The sequence below is a fragment of the Cheilinus undulatus genome, linkage group 5 (assembly GCF_018320785.1).
Source record: "Cheilinus undulatus linkage group 5, ASM1832078v1, whole genome shotgun sequence".
NCBI classification, from domain to species: domain Eukaryota; kingdom Metazoa; phylum Chordata; class Actinopteri; order Labriformes; family Labridae; genus Cheilinus; species Cheilinus undulatus.
This window is the reverse complement of record NC_054869.1, coordinates 43,044,802-43,067,466: the sequence shown is the minus strand read 5'-3', so window position 1 is coordinate 43,067,466 and position 22,665 is coordinate 43,044,802. Positions and strand designations below refer to the sequence as shown.

Here is a 22,665-nt window from a genome sequence, read left to right as displayed (position 1 = left end):
TTAAACATATTTTTTTTATATCCTGAGTGTATTTTCAACCACAGACTCACTGCAAGTATGGAATACAGATGAAACTGGAGGTGTGTAACTGGCTAGCTGCGTTGTTAACATTAGCAGTACTAGCTCTCAGTGTCTGTAATGTTTACAGTGCTGTGTCTGACACACTTATATACTGCCTACAGTGTCTGTGGAGCCCTGATTTACTCAGCCTGCCCTGTTTTCCCCCCAAAAAAGTTTTTAAGACTCAATGAAGATTGTACAATCCCAGGTAGAAGGAAGCCTGACCTGACATCTCTGCTTACTGCACTTAACTAATCTAGCTACTTTAGGAACGGTTTATATGGCTGAATTCACATCATGTAGACACTTTCACCTGGAGTGAAAAATAAGTAGAAATCAGCCAACAACTGCTGACCAAAATAGACATTAACTAGAATGGCCGTCTGAGGCGGCAGACCCACGCCTAAGCAGCGCCACTGAGGAACTCACACTCCCGTTGATTACTATGATGTTCAAAATTCAAAGTCTGAGAAAAAACGAACAGGTGCATGGATCATCACCAAAATCTAATTGATTCTTCCCTGTCACTATCCCAATATTCCCAGAAAGTTTGGTGAAGATCTGACTTTCCGTTCTCGAGATATCTTGTACACATACAAACAAACAAACTAACAAAGACACATACAAAGATACGGAACCCTTTACATAACCCCCTGCCAATTTCATCGGCGTGGGTAAAAACAACAAATCTATCATCTGTTTTCACGTCAATAACCAGTGTTAATTGGTGACTATATGAATGAGTCTGGGTTAATAATGGATTTCAAAAACTTCAAGAGCCTGTTTGTTTAGTTTTTCAATAAATGCATATCTCCTAAGCATATATTACACATAAAGAGAAAATGTTCGGTGTTTTAACAATTTTGCAACTAGAACAATCACTGAAACCTCCAGCTGAAAGGTCATCAGTTAACATGGTCACTTGTTGGAACACTTGCTCTCCTACAGCATCTTCTACAGCGAAGACTTTAGATTTATGATCATTTTTTAGAGTTTCAGTTAAATACGTTTTCAGCTTAAGCCCACACATTTTGTTTATATTATTTTGCAATGACATAAACTTCATTTTTTATGCTGTTATTCTATAGTTGATGAAAAGAACACTACAAATATGCTAAAAAGCATCATTTTGAGCACATTTTATTAAGAGTTTGAATGTCAAATTATAATTTACAGCCACTTTGTGCACAGAAGACTGGAGCAGATGCTGAATTGATCACCTCTTTATAAGAAATTGGGAATTGGTTTGAATCAAAAACCAAGTCTGAATCGAACTGGAATCAGATCAAATCTTGAGATACTTAAAGCTTCACATCTTCACAAATGAGGCATTAAGGAGCAGTGTTGGACTTATTTTACATCACTGTGACTGCAGCTAGATCCTGCAGTGGCTTAATCAAAGTGTGCTAAATGGGACAATAAAGCATACCATTAATCACAGGTGTTAAAAACTATTAATACACTAATTATGGACTGTAATTAATCCTGTTTGATGCATCAATAATGACAACCCTACCTTTATGATGACTAATTATGCTCCTGTGTTTATTCCTACTATTTGTTGTATACTGTTCATTGGCTTCTATTTATTATGAGACCACTGTGAACCTTGAAACTTTCAAGGTTTCTGAGAATCTAAAAGGATCTGCATTTACAAATGCTGATGTCCTTATTGTTATTGCTACTCTAGCCTTTGTGTAAATGCAGCAGGTAATATTCAGGAAAATTCCCTGTGAGCGAGTAGTGGGGCTGATTGCGTTAATATCCTACAACAGCTGCAGAATTGCTACAATTTTCTTGATTAAAACTCTGCTCCTAATACTTTTACAATTTAAAAGTAGCATTGAAATGAAGGCAAAAACTCAGACTCTGCGGCTTTCTGCCTTTTTTAGATTTTAATCAACATCTTTTTTAAGTCATGACTTACCTCCTGGGACGCTCCTGCTGCGAGGAACATGTGCGACAGAGCAACTCAGGAAGATTTCAGGAGCATGCTGCAGCCCCGGCGCCAGGATTATAACTCTGGATAGGCTCCTGTGATTTTGGCTGGACCTATTAATGTCAGAAGTTGAAAGTTTTTCCCCTTCTTATAGACTGCCATGTTTGATTCTTTTTCAAAGAATGTTTGAAACACTTCACCTACAATAGAGTCTGCTTTTTATCACCTGCAGACTACACTTTAGTCATTGACACTGCTGCTCTTTGATTCTTAATTGACTCCTTTCCCTGTGATGATAAAAATGAGTTTTTATTTTTTAAACTGAAAGCAGGAAGGAGGAGAGAGAATGAGAGTCAATGAGTGTTGCACTGCTCTGTCTGTTTAAACCTCTCATCAGAGAAAATTTACAGCCTGATAAATCAGACAGGAAGATTCAGCTCTATCTCCTGTTTTTTCATTTTGTTTTGCCTTTTTTATTGTGCCATTAAGAGACATTAATCCAGTTATCCACTGAGATGCGACTCTCAGCAGAGGCAGTGTCAGTCACTGTGGATGAGATCGATGTGAGAAAAGTGGTGATGAAACCTGCAGAAGCTGTCTTGACTTTTACCTAATGAGAGTTAAGTCTCTGTCTTTAACAAGCAGCTCTCACTGTCCCTCATGGATCCATCTGTTCCTGAGCAGTGTGAGCACACTTTCGCTGTTTCACAAGCACTGGTAGTTTAAAATACCTTGACGACTGGTGGTTATGAATTCACACATTATAGCTGCATGATTGTCTTTCCACATTTGTAAAGAGAAAACTACATTTTTGCTGTTACCATTCAAATGACAAATGAAAAATACCAACCAATAAAAGCACAAGTGAAGCCACTTATCTCCCAATCATTTAGGGTGGGCCGACTGGACAAGTGGGTGGGCCCAGGCTCTTAGAGTCCACACCAGAATTTTCAGTACTGCATGTTTAGAAATGGTTATCAGTAAGAATTTATCAAAGCTTTGCTTGGAAATTCATTTCTGAAAAATTCAAGAGAATTTTAGGATAGACTTCCCACTTAAATCTTCCTGACTTGCCTAGTCACAAATGTCCCTCACAGTAGAGCTTTACCCTGTTAAACAGAAGTGGGGTAGTGTCAAGAAGCAGGATATGATATAAAAATGATGTTGTGACATTATAAACACAGTTTTCAGAGTATCAATTTCTTTTATCTCACCCACATTTCACTTGGAAACAGGCTGTTCACATTCACTCATTTAGCCCCTTTGAAAATGTACTGAAAATCAAAAACACCAAAAGCCAGTTGATCAATGTTGGATTAACAGATGGCCACTAACCACAGCTCCACAATGGACTTAGAGCAACCGCACTTTATTCTGGCACTGGTAACAGCATGCCATGTTACTCCAACCTTTCCTTTTCTCTCTTTTTAAAAGCTCTCCCTATTCCTGAACCAAACACTTCTCCTCTCCAGCTGCACCCCTTTACTTCTCCTTTTTTTGCCTTAAAGCTCAATAATTCAACCGTGGATCACTAATGCAGTTTCCATTTCTCAGCAACCAATTTTCCAAAGCCTTAATTTTGTTTAAATGAAAAGTGCAAATCAGTAACTGTAAGACTGTGTTCCAATAAACTGTATGCTGTACCTCAGGATCACTCTACTCTCACACACTTGCTTTTAACTTTACATACTGTACGTGCATTTGGCTTACTTTGTTTCCTTTGTGTCTGTTTAGTATGTCAGCTGTGCTGATAAGATGCAGTATGCACATGACCAGTGGGGGCACTATAGAGATAATAGGAATGTGTGACATCAGCACAGCAGCAGAGACAACAATGACAGAAAGTTTTGAAGGCAAATTTATAAAGCAGGACCACAATTATGCACATCTGTATGCTGTAACACTTCTGTTCGACAAACATGCCTGTAAAAGTAGCTGGCCACAGATGGCCTCGTCCACTTGTAGGTGGGACGTTTTTTTTAATAGGACTTTCCCTCCTCCACAGGTTATGTTTTATAGAAAAAATTCTTCCACCACATAAAAACACAAAAACAGGCTGCAAAGAACACCTCATGTCAACAATAGCAGCTACTTTAGAGACAGTGTCCTAAATTCTCTGCAATGACCATTTCAGAGTGTTGGATGAAGCAGCAGTGACCTCTGGAGTCCTAAAGTTTCTCCAAGAGCACATCAAAAACTCATCCAGGAGGTCATAAAAGAACCCAGAACAACATCTAAAGTCCTGCAGGCCTCATTTGACTCAGTTAAGGTCAGTGTTCATGATTCAACAGTAAGAAAGAGGCTGGGCAAAAATTGCATCCAAAGGAGAGTTCCAAGGCAAAAACCACTGCTGACCAAAACAAACACAAGGGTCGTCTCACATTTGCTTAAAACATCTTGATGATCCCCAAGACTTTCTGTTTTAGGACCTGGACCACTTGCCATAATGGGTGGAACCATGAATTCTGCTCTCTAACAGAAAATCCTGAAGGAAAATGTCAGGCCATTAGTTGGTGACCTCAAGCTCAAGCTCTCTTTGGTTATGCAACAGGACAATGACCTGAAACACACCAGAAAGTCCACTTCTGTATGGCTTAGAAAACAAAAAGAAGGTTTTGGAGTGGCCTGGTCAAAGTCTGGTCTTAAATCCGACTAAGATGCTGTTGCATGACCTTAAACAGGCCGTTCATGCTGGAAAACCCTCCAGTGTGGTGGAATTACAGCAATTCTGCAAAGAAAACTCTGTTCTGCACATAAACACTGTAAACTGAGCTTCACAAAAGGTGTGTTTTCAGTAACCTAAAATTTGTTTGCATGTGAACCAAAGGCCAACACTCAGAGAAGATACCCTCCTACGCATGCACAGGGCCTTGGAAACCTAAATGGGAAAACAGAATCAGGATAGTGCATGGTGCGTTCTGTCCACTGGTCATCAGCCACCTTAGTCTGTTGTTATTATTGATTATTCATTTAACGTAACTAGTGTTGTCAGTCACTTTACAAAAATCAAAGTAATAACAAGCTTACATAATTAATTGCAATTAATGGCATATGCTGGTAATAGAAGGATTGCATTGCAGGTAGTTTTAATCATGTGATAGTGATGAAACAAGGAAAAACAACATGCTTCATCTCCCACTTTCTTTCTCTGATTCTTATTAAGTCATATTCAAATAAAGGCTAAAAGGCCAAAAATATATCTTGAACATTTTAAGGGGAGCTGATTCAGTGAGGCTCACTGAGATATGTAGTGTGGACGTGCTTGTATCTGCAGGAATCAGGCTCAGTTTATGGCTCTGCTGCATCAATAACAAGCCGCTTAATGGTTCAGTTGTGAGATGCTAACAGAAATGTAAAGTTACACAGAAACTCTGTTCACCTTCAACAATTTTGACTGAAAAGATGACTTATCTGCTTGGAGGCTTTTGATTGCCTGTGTTGTTGGGCTATCAGATAAACATGTCTGTACCTGGAAGTGAAGCTGCCCAGCAGCTGCAGTGCTGAATAAGCTCTGATATCAGCAAAACAGCCAAAGAACATTACATGCCTGATTGGGTGCATCATTATTTTTGAGAGGGAGATGCTGTTTCCTCAATCTCATTTTCTCCACACTTATCTCACCATTCTGTCCTGTCTGTTTGCATTTTAAGCTCTTTCACACTCTCCCATGCCTTTTTCTTGTTTTTTTTTCTGCCTTTTTGTCATATTTGTTTGGTGTAATTTTGAGTTGTTTTCTTAAGATGCTGCCGACTATTGAGATTCAACAAAGCATACTAACTAGAAGGCTCAATGAACTGCTATGTCAGTTTTTCCTTATGAAATTTGGTTTGTCGGTTTACTACTCAGTGAATCAAAGAATTGCTAAAGGCTTTTGCAGTCATGATCACAGCTTAAAAAAAACGAACAACTTCTTATGATAATCCACACTCTAAACCCCGATAGCTAGATCTTTTAGGATTTTTTAAGATCAGGGATCTCTTTTGATGATTGCAAAACAAATTTTCCCTTTTGGAAATTAAAGTTAAAGTTGTCAGTGTGAGATACACATACTCAAGTCAGAACAGTAATGCAGGGTTTAGCACTAGCACCTCACAGTACTATGGTTCCTGATGCAGGCTGTAATATATGAAGATTGTACATTCTCTCTGAGCACCGGTTTAGCTCTGGGGTTAATCACATCTCTCATGTGTAGAGGTCATAGCCCTCAAAGCATTGGCCCCTGGTTCAACTCCCTTCCTTGCATATTAACCACATCACCGCCCCTCTCTCACCCCTGTTTCTGAACCGCTCCATTGTCCTGTTCTCTTAGTAAAGTCATGAAAATGTCCCATATATAATCATTTAAACAGTGTGTAAATGTTTGCCAGTTCTCCTCATGCATTCTTGGGTTTCCTCTGGCTTTCTACCACAGTCTGAAGACATGGATCTTAGGTTGATCAGAGGCTTTAAATTTGCCAGAGGGTTTAAGTAGGAGTATAAATGGTTGTATGCTAACTCAGTGATTGATTGGAAACCAGCCCAAGGTTCATCCTGCCTGTAGTAGTGATTTGCTGTCAATTAACAAACAAACACAACACTCAAAATCAAACTGGCCCCTCTGGCACTGGGACAGTGGATCATTGGCAGGACCAGAAATGTCATTGTCTAGGAAAATATACTTTCTTGTGTGTGCTCATTGAGAATTTTTTACTTATAAACAAACTGGCATAAAAAGTGAGTTCTGGCTTTCTGGTAAGAAAAAAAAGGTTGATCATCCCTGCCCATCCTGTCCTACCTGCCAATCTAAATACATTGCCAAAACTACAGATTCTAAATTAAACACTAATTTACACAAACACTAACACAAGTAATATCAGACTTAATCATTTACTGTCTCCCTAAAACAAGATAACAATAGGTCAATAAATATCTAAATGGGAAATTTTCAGACTATACAAAACAAAGTGAAAAACTCCAGCAGTGCATTATGCTTAGTGACAGCCAGGATAGACAGTTTAAGTAGTGGATGGATTGTCTTTGAACTTTGAAATTCATGATGAGTTCAAGCTCAAATCTGCTTTCATTAGGCTGCTCTGCAACATTCTCAAACCTTGTCATTTCACACTGCTGCGGTTGGGAGAGACTATGTGTTGTTTCGAGAGCAATAACACTCACAGACACTCAATTAAAAATGATTTATTTCTTAAGGGACTACAAAATAGATCTTTTTCTACAAGTACTGAACATTAACTGTTTTTTTCTGTTCTGTCCCAATGATAATAGGCTGTATGAGGGTGCATGAGGGTGATTCATCACTGATTCCCCCTTGTCATCTCCATTGTAGTAGTGTGTTGGCTCGTGTATCGTTGCATGTCCTTCTTATGTGACCAGGAGTGTCTACCAGGCTGACGAGTAAGAAAAAAGAAAACACAGACAAAATCATTTCCAAAATTCACATCATGATTATAGATGGATATTCCACTCTGAACAAATAGTGTTTGGGCATTCATGGGCTTTCAAGATGCAGTTTCCATTTCCCATTTTTCTACTTGCAATGTTCAAAAACCAGCTGTGATTTAACAAACTGAATCGCAGGCAACATCATCAACCAGTGAGATTCAAGCAGTTCAGACAACTGCAACCATCACCAGCGATGTTCTAAGACAGACTTGTTGCATTGCGAATCTCCGCCCTCAGGACACACCAGTATGTGTTACGACAGATCGCAACTTGCATTTCCAAAAAAAATCCAACAACACATGTTTAGTTTTTTGAATATATTGCAGTCTGGAGCATGACTGGACCAAAACACCTGATATAAAAAAAGAAAGGGGCAAAACTTACAAATTTTATACCCTCTTTCCACGTCATTATGTTGATTTTTGTGAATTTTCCAGAGAATTACTTCATTACTATGGGCCAAGTAGCCATTTATTGCAAAAAGAGGAGATAAATTAGTTGAAATATTGATCAAACATTTAAATGTACCCAATTTCACAGTAAAATAAGGTAGAATCAAAGGGGTTGATGCATGTCCAATAAGGGCTTCAGGACTTTTGCCACCATTTTTTTTTCAGACACCTAGTCGCGACCCTCTGAAAACTGCTCCGTGACCCACTTTTGGATCCCGACTGGTTGAGAACCGCTGCCATACAATTAATAGCTATATGCATCAGTTTCAAATGTCAGTCATTGGTAATGAAAAATCTGCTGACCCTTAATCTTAACAGCCTCTTCCATTTTTAATAGACCTTGATATCTTAACAACTATTACATAAATACTCACAGTGCTCATCTCAGTTTCATTAATTGAAAGAAAACTGTTAGCTGATCTGTACCTGTTCAGTTTTTTGTTGGAGCCTTGACTTCAAATGTAATTTTTCCAGTGCTCCTCTCTGCCGTCATGGCCACTCACTGACCTCAGTCTGTCTCTCCTTTTTCCTCTCCTTCAGAGGTTTAGCCCAGTGAAAGAAGTGTCGCCCCCTGTTGGTGCGTATACTGACCCTCGCTGTGCCTTGGAGCTGCTAAAGAAGACCACAGGGGTGAAGAAAAGCCCATTTGGCATCTCTGCAGCGCGCTTCAATCCTCATCACGAAACACACTCCACACCAGGTCAGTGTGTGTGAAGTTGGTTTAATGTGTGCCAGTCTGAGCTGTGAAATTTAGACTCTTTTCATATTTAGATTCACCTTTAAAGTCATGGATGTACAAATGCTTCAAGGTTCTCTTTTAAAGAGGGGCAATCATTGTGGTCATTGTATGCCAAGGCAGAAAGTTTTTCATGTTACACAAAACTTCCTCTCATAAAAACAGGTTTCTTCACATGCCTCAAGGTTTTTGAATTGTGAAGATTTTCTCTTTGGTTATGTCTGATTTAATTTGTACTTTAGTGCGCCCTAAAAATGTCAGAGGAGAGTTTATTTAAAAAAATGATAATAATAAAAAAACACTGAAGATGACCCATCTTGTTTAAAAGTTCAGACATTTGCCTTGACAAGCTCACATTTTTCAATTCAGTTTATAATAACTGAGCACAGAGACTGCTGAAAATTGACTGATTTCTGCTGAAATTATTGTGTGGTGAGTTTTCCTGTCTGTGTGTTTTCAAGCATGTGTTGCCTTTGTGCACTCTGTCTTTTGTTGCATAATGAATCAGATAAGGTTTCACTCTGGCACCAGCATCCTTTAATTCTTTTTAAAAATATACCCAGGAGAAAAAAACTCCTGAGATTAAAAGTCTATTTTTCAAGAGTGTCCACGCTGAGACAGGTGGCACCCCATGTAACAAAGTGTCAGCCATACAAACAATCTACACTCTACCATCATGGTTATATACAATCAAAAATATGTCAGTCAGAACATCCTCAGCCAGATGTGCCTTTCTCCAAGACATTTAACTTCTTGAAGGAGTTTTATATACTTCAGCGCCTCCACAGATGGAGGTCTGTGCTCTCAAAAAGGACCAGTGCCATACAAAAGATGTTTCAAAGGATTCTTTCTTGCAGGCAAATCCAAGAAGAAAGTTGGTTTTGACTCTGCTGAAGAGGCAGTCGAAACATTAGTCCTCTGCACCTGATCACATTTCAAAAAGTGACTCGTGCTCACGTTGCTTCTTTGATTTTGCCTGCAAGAAAGAATCGACTGAAACATTTTTTTTCATTAACTTCTTAAAGTCATGCAGTGGGACCAGCTCATTAAGTTTCAGGTCTTTGCAATTTTTCTAGGCAAACCAGCAGCAAACTAAATGTATTTTTCCAAGTCCAGTTCTGACTTTTTGAATCAACAGTAAGGACAGCTCCAAAGACCAATGATTAGAAGTTCCTGTGCTTGTCTAGCTGATGTAGGTCAAAGGTATGAAGGAAGTTAAGCGTGTATAGCCTTGCAACTAAGAATACGCCAGTGTTTTATTCGATGTGAAGACAAAAAGAGAGGATCTTACATGTTCATACAACAAATAGTGATGTTTGAAGGCTTTAAAATTAGTGAAAAACCTCCCACCTTCATAAAACACAGTGTTTAGAGCATGTAAACTTTGAGATACCAACTGAAGCGTACCATGTCTCTCTCAGCTATTGCATGTTGTATTAAACTCCAAATTGCTAAAAATAGGAAGAAATAATTGGGCTGACTGTTGATTAACAAGCTACACCACAGAGATTGACAGTGAGGCTTTGATTTCAACTAGCAATGTATCATTATGTGGTTAGTTTAGATTATTTAATAAATTATTATCATCACAGAAATGTTCTTACAGACATATGACACATATAGAGCTTTTACCAAGAAACACAAAATCATTTTATTTTACCTTAGCATTGCTTTTTACAAACACCCAGGGGGCAGCAAATGGTAAACTGGCAAGGTACAGGGTACAATGCACAGGTCTGGGAGGGCCCCAGCGGAGGGTGCACATTTTACACCAAGTACTTGACCCAGTGGAAACACGCAAGAACAAATAGTTAAGTAGTATTAAACAACGTGTGATACATTGTTAACATCCTGTTTTGCATGCTGGCTTTAAATCTGCACTGTAAAATTACATAGAAGTTTTTAAATTGCACATTTTTCATTATTTTGTGTCTTTAATATGTATTCAACACTATAGGACAACAAGTGCAAAACCTTGTATGTATTTTACTCGCCTCTCTGAAATATTTTGAAAGCCTATCAGTTCACACCACTGCAACTGGAAGAGATGAAGTATCATTTCTATAGCATAGACTCTCTGAGCTCCAGTGTCTACTTCTCCTTTAATACTTCTGATAGCGCCATGTAACTAGCGGTTTTTATATGAATGAGAGCAGTGAGACGTATGACTTGCTAGAGTGAAATTTTACTGATGTCACAAAAGCTAAAACATTAAATGGATAAGAGGATGTGGACTTTTGAGTTGTCTGTGGGTGGATGCCCCATTTGTTTTCAATTTCTCTCTCTTACTCCCAATGTAGTTTCATCTTTTGGAGGAACTGGTGCCACCTCTAATAAGCAGAGCAAACAGTGACGACAGTACCAAGACTGTATTACATTTTTTGTCTCACCTCCATTAAAAACTCCACTGTTAGAATCAGCTAACTGTTTTCAACTGAAATAAAACACTACATTGATCTAAAATGTTGTATAAAGATTATGAAAATGTTTCAAGTATCTAAAATCTTGAAAACCTTAGAGAGGACGTAACATGATCCTTACACAATAGTCTCACTTTGCTGTTATCTCTGTGCAGGTCCAGGGTCCTACAATGTCTTCGAGCAGGGTTTAGCCTGTGAGAGTTTCAAAAGAGCATTTTTGGACAGAAACAGGAAGGGAGGCTTTGGCTCGACGGCTCAGCGCAACCCCTTCTTCAGAAACAAGGAATCAATAGATGCCCCAGATCCAGGGCAGTATGAGGTAAGAAGATGCATCCATTTTGTCATTCTAGTCTTGGCTTTGGACTTTAACACGGGCTATGTGCTGGAATGGAATGACTCAGTTTGTCTTGAGTCATGCCCAGCTGCGATTTGTATCTCCATTATAACAGCTTAAACAACTACTTAAAGGTGTTTTAACTCATGTTCAAGTTATGAAAAAGAAGTGAGCTGTGGCTGATCATGGTCAGAGAATGGCTGTAAATACTGTAACTTCATACGCTTGACAATTTTTGTAGCTCTGCTAAAGCAAATGTCAGCAAACATGTTTTAACCCTGGTTTATATCTCATGACAAAGAAGTATGCATTTAGATGCTTGGTCCCTTTTCATTTGTTATACTGCAAAGACACTGTTCCAGCAAAGACCTCTAAAAAATACTGTGGTATAGATTTGAGGTCAAATCAGCCACCTCTATGTCATTCATTTTTCTATAGTGAGTATTCTTATTTTAAGAAGGCTGAAATTTGAGGCTCAGGGAATCTTTGAAAACTAATTGCACTGTTTAAAGGTGTGCGAATAATGTGTGTTTGTGTTCAGACAGAAAAGAAGACAGAGGAAAACTACAAACAGCAGCAGACCGCAGTTTTCAGATCAACCACAGAACGTTTCACTCCATCACAACCAGCTCAAGTAAGTCTCTTCCTCTATCTTCCTTCTGGACCAATTTCTCCCTATTTCCCACACAAATGTCCTTCTCTCACTTGTTCTTATCCTCGCATTGAGTCCATGTTATAAAGATGTTAAAATCCTATCAAATGCAGAGTCCAAGAAGAAGTAAAACAACCCTTCATGCCAAGATTTACTCTTGTAAATTGGGCCAACTCAGCTGTAGCATCTTACCCTGCATGCCAGGGGTCCTCTTTTCAGGCAGAACTTTTATTTTCTCTGTGTCTTTTCCCCATTATCCTCATTTATAATTAGAAAACAGGTCAAAATTAGCCAAAATTAGTTTTCTGTTTCTTCCATTTCATTTGCTGTGATCTTAATTCCTCTAATACCTACTTTTCAAACTACTCCTGTCAAAACTTACAATGAACACCGACATTTGGTGTTGACATTTGGTAGTTAAAAGGGTGAGATCAGGTCCAGTACCTTTTCAAGAACATTTTACAACCAGCTCAAAGATAGTTAAAACATAAACATGTCAGAAGCATTTTTTTATAGTTTAAGATTTGTTTGTTGAGGCACCAAAAGGGTAAAAGAAATGATGATAGCAGTGGCATTTCTGCAAAATGTTTTTGCAGCCATGTGTAAAATCCCATCTACGCAACTCAAAATTTCAACCCATTTCATTCTTTATACAAGAAACATTTGTTTTTCCAATTCATGGGCTGTGTGATGTTATCAAGAAGGTGGAAAGAACTTGTAAAAAAAGCAGTTTTAAAAATTCTCTCCGGATGAAGAAAAAGAAGACTGTATATCCAGGTACTCAGGCTGTGCACGTCTGACTATGAGGCAGAACAACCTGTTGATGTAGTAACTAGATAGAGGACAGGAGAAGAAGGTGACAGAAATGTTGGTGGCTCATGGTAGAGAGTGTCAGACTTGCATGAAAGCATTTGTGAGTTTGAAATCAGCTCTCCTTCTTGTGTCAGAGTGGACAACTTTTTAAAGTTTTTAGAAAATTCACTAAAGTGTTCCTGAGATTTTGCATTCACTAGAATGACCAGGAAGGATGGAAGCACAGAAAACCCAAAAATATAACTGGCCTTGCTTATCACAGGTGTGGAGTCACAATGCAATCACAAGCTATTCACAGAGCTATTGTTTTTGCTACTGACCATAATTTTATGTGTCAGTTACATTCTGAATACTTCTGAATGAAACCATTATATATCATAATCATACACTAAACATTTCTCAGGAGAAAGCCTGTGGGTAAGCGACATTTTCTATTGACAAAAATTAATGAACTAATGAAGGTCTTACAGACAAAAACAGGTCACTGCTGAAGTGAAAGAAAAGGATTCTTAGAGATAAGAAAATCCAGACTAACTTTCCAAAGCAGAATGATTTGTCATGTTCCATGTCTGTCATCAGGCAAAACAATCTGGCAAAGTTCCAATCTGAAATGACTGTGCCCAGTCTGAGAACAGACCTGACCAATCAGCATTATTTAAAGAGATTGAGTTGGTAGCTACAGGTGAGATTTGATTGGAAGCCAATCAATGGAGCGATTAGCTTGGATGTAGCTGTAGTATAGCAACGGTTTTGTCAGAACTGGATCACATTTCTTTATTGAATTAAGAGCAAAGAACAGCACTAAGTGCTTTTTATGATGGAAACTATGTTTTCGTTATTCTCCTGACCTGCTTTAGCATGACTTTGCAATGGTTATGGGTGGGATTCAGTTGTATACTTTATGCCAGTATATGCAATGGCTGCCACCAGTGAAGCGATTAGCTCAGTTGTAGGTCTAGTATAGCAGCAGAGAGCAAAGAGCCACACTAAAATCATGTCTTGGCAGAGAAGATGTTTGTGCATGTCTGGCAACCAGCCTCACCTTAATTTTTCCCACAAACAAGCTCCATCGTTCATAAAATATGGCACCACCTGTTAAGCTCAGGTCACTTCCAGAGCTGCACAGGCTCACTACCTCATTTCATCTTGTCACTCTGATTGGCTTATAATGACTGTGAAAGACAAAACGTTCATCCAATTACCTTTTTTTTTCTTTTTTTTAAACTTTATTTTTAAGTACGGAGTTTTAAAATTTTATAAGGAACATAACATATAAACCAGATTGTACAGAACATTCACATCCAATTACCTTTTGAGATTTGTTTGGAAAGTCCTGCCCTTCCCAAACACATTGTATGGGAGGGTATCAAATGATTGTAAAACAAATGCATGTAATGGATATATGAGTCTATCTGGCATGTCAGGTTGAATCCAAAGAGATCACAATGGTTCACTTTCTGGGTTTGTCATGCAGTTTCAGGATTAACCTGTGTTTCCCTGATGGTATAACAGTAGCACAGATGTGCATTCAAGGACAGGGATGTCTATTGTACGTGGCTCGGAAGTTAACAGTGCTTTCCATAGACATGCCAATGTGCCGGCTGGCATCTTGTACTCATCCTTAAAAGTTCAACTTTGTTAAGTTTGGCTAAGTTGAACTGCTCCTTCGACTTTGTTGTGGAGAAATGCAGTATGTGGAATGCTGCACTCTACACAAAAAATTAGATAAAGCTATTTAGTTCAGAAAATAACAGCACTACCACAAAGCTACTGAAACATGTAGTTAAGCTACTTATGTTGCTGTTTGTTATGACGCAGCTACCCAACACTGTGTAAAGTAAGTATTTTTGATTGAAATATAGATAATTGGCACCAGTAATTTAATAAGTGTATCACATAAGTCAGCATGATGCTACAGTATATTGCTGTGTAGATTTTTTGCCCCAACTTTAGTCAAAACAGCAACGCTTTGTAAACTTTGAAAACACTCCAATTGATGTCATCTCTTAAACTGTTGTTATGAATGATTCTGTTTTACTGTTTTTAATTTATTTCAACAACCTTTGTCTTTATACTAAATGCATTTCAGCTCCTTTGCAGTATGTTTTCAGTACAACGTTAACCACTCAATTGTGCTACTTTTGAAATCATGACAATGCTTTTATTGTAAAGCTGCATCTCTCTGCCTTGTGTGACTCAGGGTGGTGTTTACTTGCATTTAAACAAGGTGCTAATGAAGAGACACCAAAGAGCAGCTGGATGTGAGGGTTAGTGATTGACTCCAGTATTAAAATAATGTTCCTGAAGAAAATTATGTAAATTTCCCTCTAAGTGTATGCGACAGCATTTTAAAATTCCAGATACACAATTTGTGTTTTCAAGTACCCTTCTGGGTACCAGCTGGTGTTTACTCTGATTTACTCCAAAGGTTAGAAGTGTTATCTGAATCTTGAGGCAAAGGTCTACAGAAATTATTTTAACACTGCAAACCATGCTGCTCTCGAGAAAACCGAGTTAAGATTATGATTCAGCACTCATCACAGACGGCAGAAAACTGGTAGTGTAATGTGCTAGAGCACTAGGTGAGGATTTTCATCTTTTAGCTTTCAAACATGTCTCTGTGGTAGCTCTATTTTGCTTTGTGTTCAAGCAAAAGGAAAAGTGCTGGTGGATTTTTCAACACTTTTCAAGTGTAGAATGATCCTAAAAGAGTTAAATGTTCATCCTTCTTTTTGTGAAACATCATTTTCAAAAACGGTGATTCATAAGTCAGATAATAAGCTGTGCTTAGTCATCACCCATGCCCCGTGTCCCTCCGTCATCACACTGAGGACACAGAGGCCCGCTGGTTTTCATCCCTGCTGCCTAATCACAGAATGATTTTCACCCCTGACAACAACTGAATGAAATTAACTACCTAGTGGGACATAAAACCAGCAGGACACTGGGTACAGAGTGAACAAACTGAGAGATACAGCCCCTGCTAATGAGGAGCACAGCCTCAGAAAACTGCTGCTACACATTACCAAATGCATCTGCATTAATAAGTGAGAATTCTGACATTCAAATGCTATGATCTCTTGCTTCTTTATGTAGGACAGAGGTCATGTTTAGCTTCCTCTGGGAGGAGGAGGGTTATGTCATTTCTTATGCTAATGCACTTCACCCTGCATAGAATACAAATGATGTCACAATATTGCTGCATCCAGATCATGGGGTCTTCACCCTTTTCATCTAAGAGCTATTCTGGAAAAATAAATCAAAGAGCATGAGAAAAACTTGTATCACGTGGCTTACATCTAGTCACAATAAAACAAAGTGATCAACTGAAGAAGTGACATCTTGTAGGCATGTGAAATGACAATGCCCAAAGCATACAGAGTGTAGAGACTCTCCAATAGGGATGTGGATCAAAACCCAGATCATAAGTACCCAGTTCTGCATCTTTTAGAAACTTTTAAAAAATCAATAACTGTGAACTTTGATATTGCTATCAAGTCTTAACGGTTCTGTATCATGATGCCAAGTGGAGTCACATCATTTAAATCAAATTACTAGTCCATGAACAGTTGTCCAAAAGAGGTTTTGAATATAATTAAATCATCGGTTGATTTATCAAAAAAGATGAACATAACATTTCTGTCAATCAGTTATTCCAAATATAGGTGCTTTACAATGAGAAAAAACTGCACTGGATAAAAACCTTTGGCATATCTTTCCCCGCCTGCCCTTGGGTATCATACTTATTATCTAAAAGTTTAAAGAGGCTGTTTAAATGTGTTCTTAAGAGTCTTTTGTGCATGTTCCTGGTGTTAGAGTCGCTTTAGTGTTTAAACACTTTTGCACCATGATTGAAGTTACTTAACCAGTAAGTGACATTCTGCCTATGATAAGGGGTGTGACTTACACATAACAGGTGTGCTAAACTCAACTTAGGAACCTTTCCTAGTTCAGACTGCCCATATTGTGTTTTTCTCACAATGAGCCACTCAGGCTTACCACAATTCCATGACTGCATCTCTTTTGAGTGGATGAGACATACCAAATATTGCTGTGTGAAGCTTATGAATAGCACATACATCCAAAAAAAGATCCCTCATGTTACACAAAAAGTCAGTAACTCATTTTGATTAAGTTATAACTTGTAAAATCTGTTTAGTAGTTTTAAGGAGGTATTTACCCAATATATTTGAGTATATTATAGTCTTTAATTTTAGGTGCCATGAACACCAAAAACTGGTAAAATGTACCCAGTTAAACTCCAGTGCAACTTTTTAGCTTAATTTTATTGAGTAGATTCAATCGATTGTTATTTATTGTGTTGCAGGGGGTACTTGTATGGTCTTTAAACAACATCTTCATCACTGTGGTTCTCACTTCCTTCACCACTGCTTCTGAAAGGCTTCTTGCACTTTTTTAGGATATGGCTGACTTCAAAGGATCTTTCTATTGCCCTATTGGCTTTCTTTATTAGTTGTAGGCGTGGAGATTTACGTTTTTACACATTGCTTTTGACTCGCTTATCTTTTCAGTTCATGTTGAGCTGCCTGTAGGGGATTACTGAACAGCAATGGTTTTCAAAGTGTGCCTCCCCTGGGGGGCCATAGAACTTCAGGGGAGGCACGGAACCATAAACCAAAAAAAAAAAAGGTGATTTGCTTTGCTAACTTCTGCTGTGCATGGAGCAAAATGGATAGACTTATAGTTACTTTAAGGACTATCCCATAGAGGCAGCTATTCAAGTTAGGATTTTCCTGCATTGGTCCCAATGGTGCTCAAGTCACAGTGTTTAATTTGTAGAGATTTATAAGCTAATAAAAGTATAAGGCTGCGTATGGGGTCACCTTAAGACTGAGAAAGAAATCTAGTGACTAAACTAGGGGAATTTTAACAGGACGTGAAAGGAATTTCAGTCACTGATCAAGGCAATTGCCAGGAAAGGCTGAAGGGGGAAGATGATCCTGCATCAACTTTGCAGATAAAAACTTATAGTTCCCACTAAATAGGAGCGAAGAGCATAATAATAAGGTAGTATTGGCAATAAATTAATTATTGAAACCAAATAACTGATTGCCTGGGACAGGCAAGACAGCTGTTTAAGAACATTTGAGACCAAGATATCAAAGATATCAAAGATATAAAAATGTTTAAAATTAGACAAAAAATGTTTGAAAAATATTGTTAAGTTTTTTTTTCTCCCACACTTTGAAAACCCCTGCAGTACAGACTTGTAATAAACTCAAATGTGGTGGTGCTCTAATTTACTCCTTTTGCTGACTAACACTTGTATTGCAGATGGCACACAGTTGTTCTTTACACTCCTACCCCTCAAATACACCAGATACGTGTTCGGTTCTTCTCTGCTCCAGCACGGCAATAGGTTTTAGTTTTAGTCAGTGAGAAGCCCTCTGCAGCAGATGCGCAGGACTTCTATTTCTGCCGGATGCCAGAGACCTGCGCATAAGTTCAGCACAGAGCAGATCGAATGGGACAGGAAGTGTCGCCAAAACCAAATGAAAATATCATGTTAAATTTCAGAATAAAATACTCTGTGTTGACACCAGAGCGGAGCGGAGCGGGAGCGAGTGGGGAGCGCGAGCGAAAGGATTTTGGCCAGAGCGCGGAGCAGTTTTTTCAAAAAAGCTAGACCAGCACCTTATCTTGCGCTCCATCCCGCTCCAATTTCGCTCCGGTACCGCTCACACCATGCATCTGAAGCATGTCTCACCCAGAATGCATCTGTGTATAATTAGCTGCTCAGATGCCCACACTGTTTTCTGAAGGCAACTGGACGACAACTCTCCACCATGGACATTACCGAGTATTTCAGAAAGGATGCGGAGAAACCGAGAAGATGGTAATAACAGATTAACCGTGATAGCGTCTTCATTGCCACTGTGAGAGGATTAACAGACGTTTTTTTTTTATTGATCTTTTACGAGATAAGGTGTCTAATTTCTCTCCTATCCAGTGAATGCAATGCACTTCCATGTTTTCGTTGAGTGAGCGGTGAGTGATTTGAGTGGAGCGGGTAGAAATTTGAGTGGAAGGTGGAGCGATAATTAGTGGAGCGGCGTGAATCCCCTCTGAGCGGACGAGCGGGTGCAAGGAACAGCTCTGTGAGCGAGGAGCTGGAAATCTCATCGCTCCACTCCGCTCACATGCTCTGGTTGACACCAGACAAATGCAAGACCGTATTTCCTTTCACTACATCAACACAATGTCATAATGGAGCGTAGCAGAGCCCGTAGTCAACGGGTCAGATATGCAAAAGAAGCACATTTATTTATAAAGGGTCAATGACACATGATAGAGGCAGAAAAATCTGTATGAAAGGGCAAACAAGAGACAAAACAAAGCAAGTTCATCCTACTTCTGCAGTTCAGAACAATAGCTTCATGTGCGCTTATGTTTTTAGCACTTCAGTAGGCTCGCAAGGCCAGGTTTGATTCTGTAACTACCGTGAAACCCCTCGGTCTTGCGGGTCTAGCAGTCCAGCTGTGCTGCTTCGTGCTGCACTGCAAACACAGTCAGTGTGTGTTGGCGGACAGCGGGGCACGCAGTCAAACTGCAGTACAGCCTTGATGGACCGGAGACCTATCTGTTGTTAGGAGGGAAATCTCTCTTTCCCACTCCCTGTGTTGATATCATGTTAACTGCTTTTTTGCATGGCCACCTCCATAGTTAATCATAAATCTATTTTAACAGGCTTGCCAACAGAACCGAACTCCTCTTTTTAACCTTGCTAGCATGCATTGTAATTGACCTGACATGTTGATGGAGGATTCTGCTCCATTGCTGTAATCAGATAGGTTCAGATAGTCACAAACTTGATAGAAGCCTCACCTTTTTTTGACAGCTGAAAAGCCTGTACTTTTCTTTTCACTGGTTGATAAACATGGGACATCCAGTGATTGAATTTGTATAAGAACTCCAAGCTGCATTCATAGTCACTGGATTGTTTTTTAGACAGTCTGTGAACCTCTTGTTTAGCTTCTGAACATAACGCTGTGAGCTACAGACATGATCTAGATAGTTAGGATCATTATTGTAGCTGTTTTTAAGAGCTGTGCTATACTGCGCTATGATTAATATCCTGCTGGGTAGAGTGCAGCATCAGTTACAGTTTCAGTGCAGCAAAATTTCCTTTTATTTCTACATTAACATACAGTAACTGTTTGTGCTACATTGTTCATTCAAATGATGTGGATTCCTCACTTTGTGTGCACATCATAAATGAACTTAGGCAAGTATGATGACACTCATTAGAGCGCAGAGAATGATCCATTAAGAATTCTGGTGCTGAGCGTCTCTGTAATAGTCTCTACCTCATATATCTGCCTGCACTGTTTGTCATTTTTCACCACAACAGCTTCACGTAGTGTTGTGTCAGGCTGCAGTACATTGTACTGATGGATGATCCAGCTCACTCACAGTCCTTGGTGTGCTAAATCCTAATGTAGACCATAGAAAACTTGACAGCATGACTGTATACAGTCCAAAAAGTGTCTGTTTCACAGTGTCTTGCATTGAACAGTGCAGATAATGTATAATCTGGGGGTTGGAGGCCTGCAAGTTTAATGATCAGAGGTAGACTTTCATTATATGCCAGGCACATAGGGCGATTAAATATTTAACAGTGGTTTTAACTTGGTTCAACTCCCCATAGCAGTACCTCCAGCTTGTTTTCGTGTTCCCACAAACATAATTGGCCACAAACGCAGGTGGGGAGCTGCCAAGGTCGAGGTGAAAAGAAGCAGTTGGCGGCACCATGTGTCACAGAGGCAGCACATGTCTGTCTGTACCCCTCCACGGGAAAACAGCATGGTTCGCTGTCACAAAGAGTACAATGGACAGGGTTTGGACTGGACAAAAAAAAGGAAAGGAAAAAAAAAAGCTTATTAAACTGTTCTTAAGAAGATGTAATATCCTCTCCATATTTCCCTCAAAGACTGGCTCTTTCTTTTTCTTTTTTGGTAGTACCTCTGAGTGCTCTGTTGAGAAGATCTGAGGCCACTTGTAATGGCTCCACACTGAGCCTCCTTTATGACCAGTTAATGAAAAATCACCCGGGGACGTCCTAGCTGTAACAGTTAGCCACATGCCGTGCTGCAGCCCGGGCTGTATCCCTGGCAACAGCTCCCTACTGAGACGGATATTAAAAGTGTCTAATCAGGAAACAATCACTGTCATGAGAAGGGAAACGAGAGAGAAGGAAAAAAAAGAACAAAAGCAGAAAGAACATCTTCATTATCTGTTTGATTTGTGAAAGTTTATGTCCTCTGTACGCTGACTTTAAAGCTTCGTCTTTCTTTAAAGGTCAGCCTTTTACACTGCTTTGCTTTGGGAACCAGAAATGTAGAAGCTGTACCATGTCGGTTTAAATGATAGAAACTGTCTGTGTTTGATGCATTAAACACAACAGGGAGTCCTGTTATCTGACGTCCAGAGAAGATTTCTAATTTTCTTTCTGCTGCTGTGCTTTTCATGTGCAGGTCTTTTGATTCTAGTGGGAGAAAAACTCAATTTTAATTCTCCTTAAACAATGCTAATCTGAATCAGGTCTTCCCAAAGGTAGGTCCCAAAGGCTGTACAAGGTCTACATAAACAGATGTTAAACCTTAGGCCACTTTTTTAACTTATGTATATAAGTATTGAGTAGTGTTGTTAATCAGTTAAGGTCGGCTCAGACTACATGATTGTTTTTTTTGGTCGTTCACGACAACACCATGTCAGACTGTGCGACCTCTTGTCCTGTCTTGACAAACAGACTGGCCACATTACCAGAGTGATCCTGACTGCTCATCATATCCCGACGCTGTCTTCGTGGGGTCCAAGAGCATCAATTTATTTGTACATTATGAGATTTGAATAAGGTTAAATCTATGCCATATGATGTTATAGTGATGAATTTTTAACAATGTATCGATATACATCGATAAATTATTACACCTCTAGTGACTATAGCCATCTTTTGCTCATAAAAGGAGAAAATAACAAACAAGAAACAGTTATGGACTGGATTATTGATAATAGTTTTGGATGTATCAAAAGGTGGACAATATAGACTGGCTCTCCTTCAGACAGAACTTAAGTAATGCAAACCAAAATAAGATAAAATAAAATGTACTAATTAGTTACCCAGAGGGAGAAAATTAGGGATTCTGGTAAATGGTGATGCAAAGATAAGGAGAAAATGCTCTCCTGTTGGTAGACATCAGGATTCACATCGTTGACGTCAGGTCAGGGTGTCAATCTAGATGACGATGTAAGAAAAATTCTGACATGCTAGTCTTGTTGAGTCTTAGTCTTCATTCTAGACTCTCAAAATCGAGCCTGAGTTTTGGCGATGAGCTGCAGCATTAACCTGACCCACCAGATGGATGTGTTTCACACATCCTTCAACACTAAGCATTTGGGAAAAGGCAGAGCCTTTGAAAAATACTCAGTGTGACTGGACATTCTGTCTGTCACATCTTTACAGGCCAATCAGAGCAACAAAACACGTGATGCAGCTGCGACTTTTGTCGTTTTTGAAAAGAAAACAGCTCACTGCTGTTCTCTGTTCTTCTTTTAATGAAGAAATGTCATAAAGTTCTAATAAAACTGGCACTTTAGCAGCATTCACGCTAAGCTCTTCTGCCATAATTGCACCAGCATCTTGTTGCTTCTTGCTTACATCACAACTACGTCGCGCCAGAAAGTACTGCCCCTCCTCGCTGATTGGTCCTGTCACTTTCTAACTGGGCCCAAACGGTTCAGACGGGAGATTTGCAAGACGGAAATGGGGGAATCCATCTGCTTTGCAAGGTTACTGTGA

General features: G+C 39.2%; 1 protein-coding gene across 1 annotated transcript in view; it reads left to right on the top strand.

Moving 5' to 3' along the window:
• stpg2 (sperm-tail PG-rich repeat containing 2) overlaps positions 1-22,665 on the top strand; it is a 127,079-nt gene that overhangs the window by 35,370 nt on the left and 69,044 nt on the right. Inside the window, exons 8-10 of the mRNA XM_041788370.1 lie at positions 8,431-8,590; positions 11,202-11,365; positions 11,922-12,014. Of these exons, the coding sequence (XP_041644304.1) occupies positions 8,431-8,590; positions 11,202-11,365; positions 11,922-12,014 (417 nt within the window). The remainder of the gene's footprint in view (positions 1-8,430; positions 8,591-11,201; positions 11,366-11,921; positions 12,015-22,665) is intronic.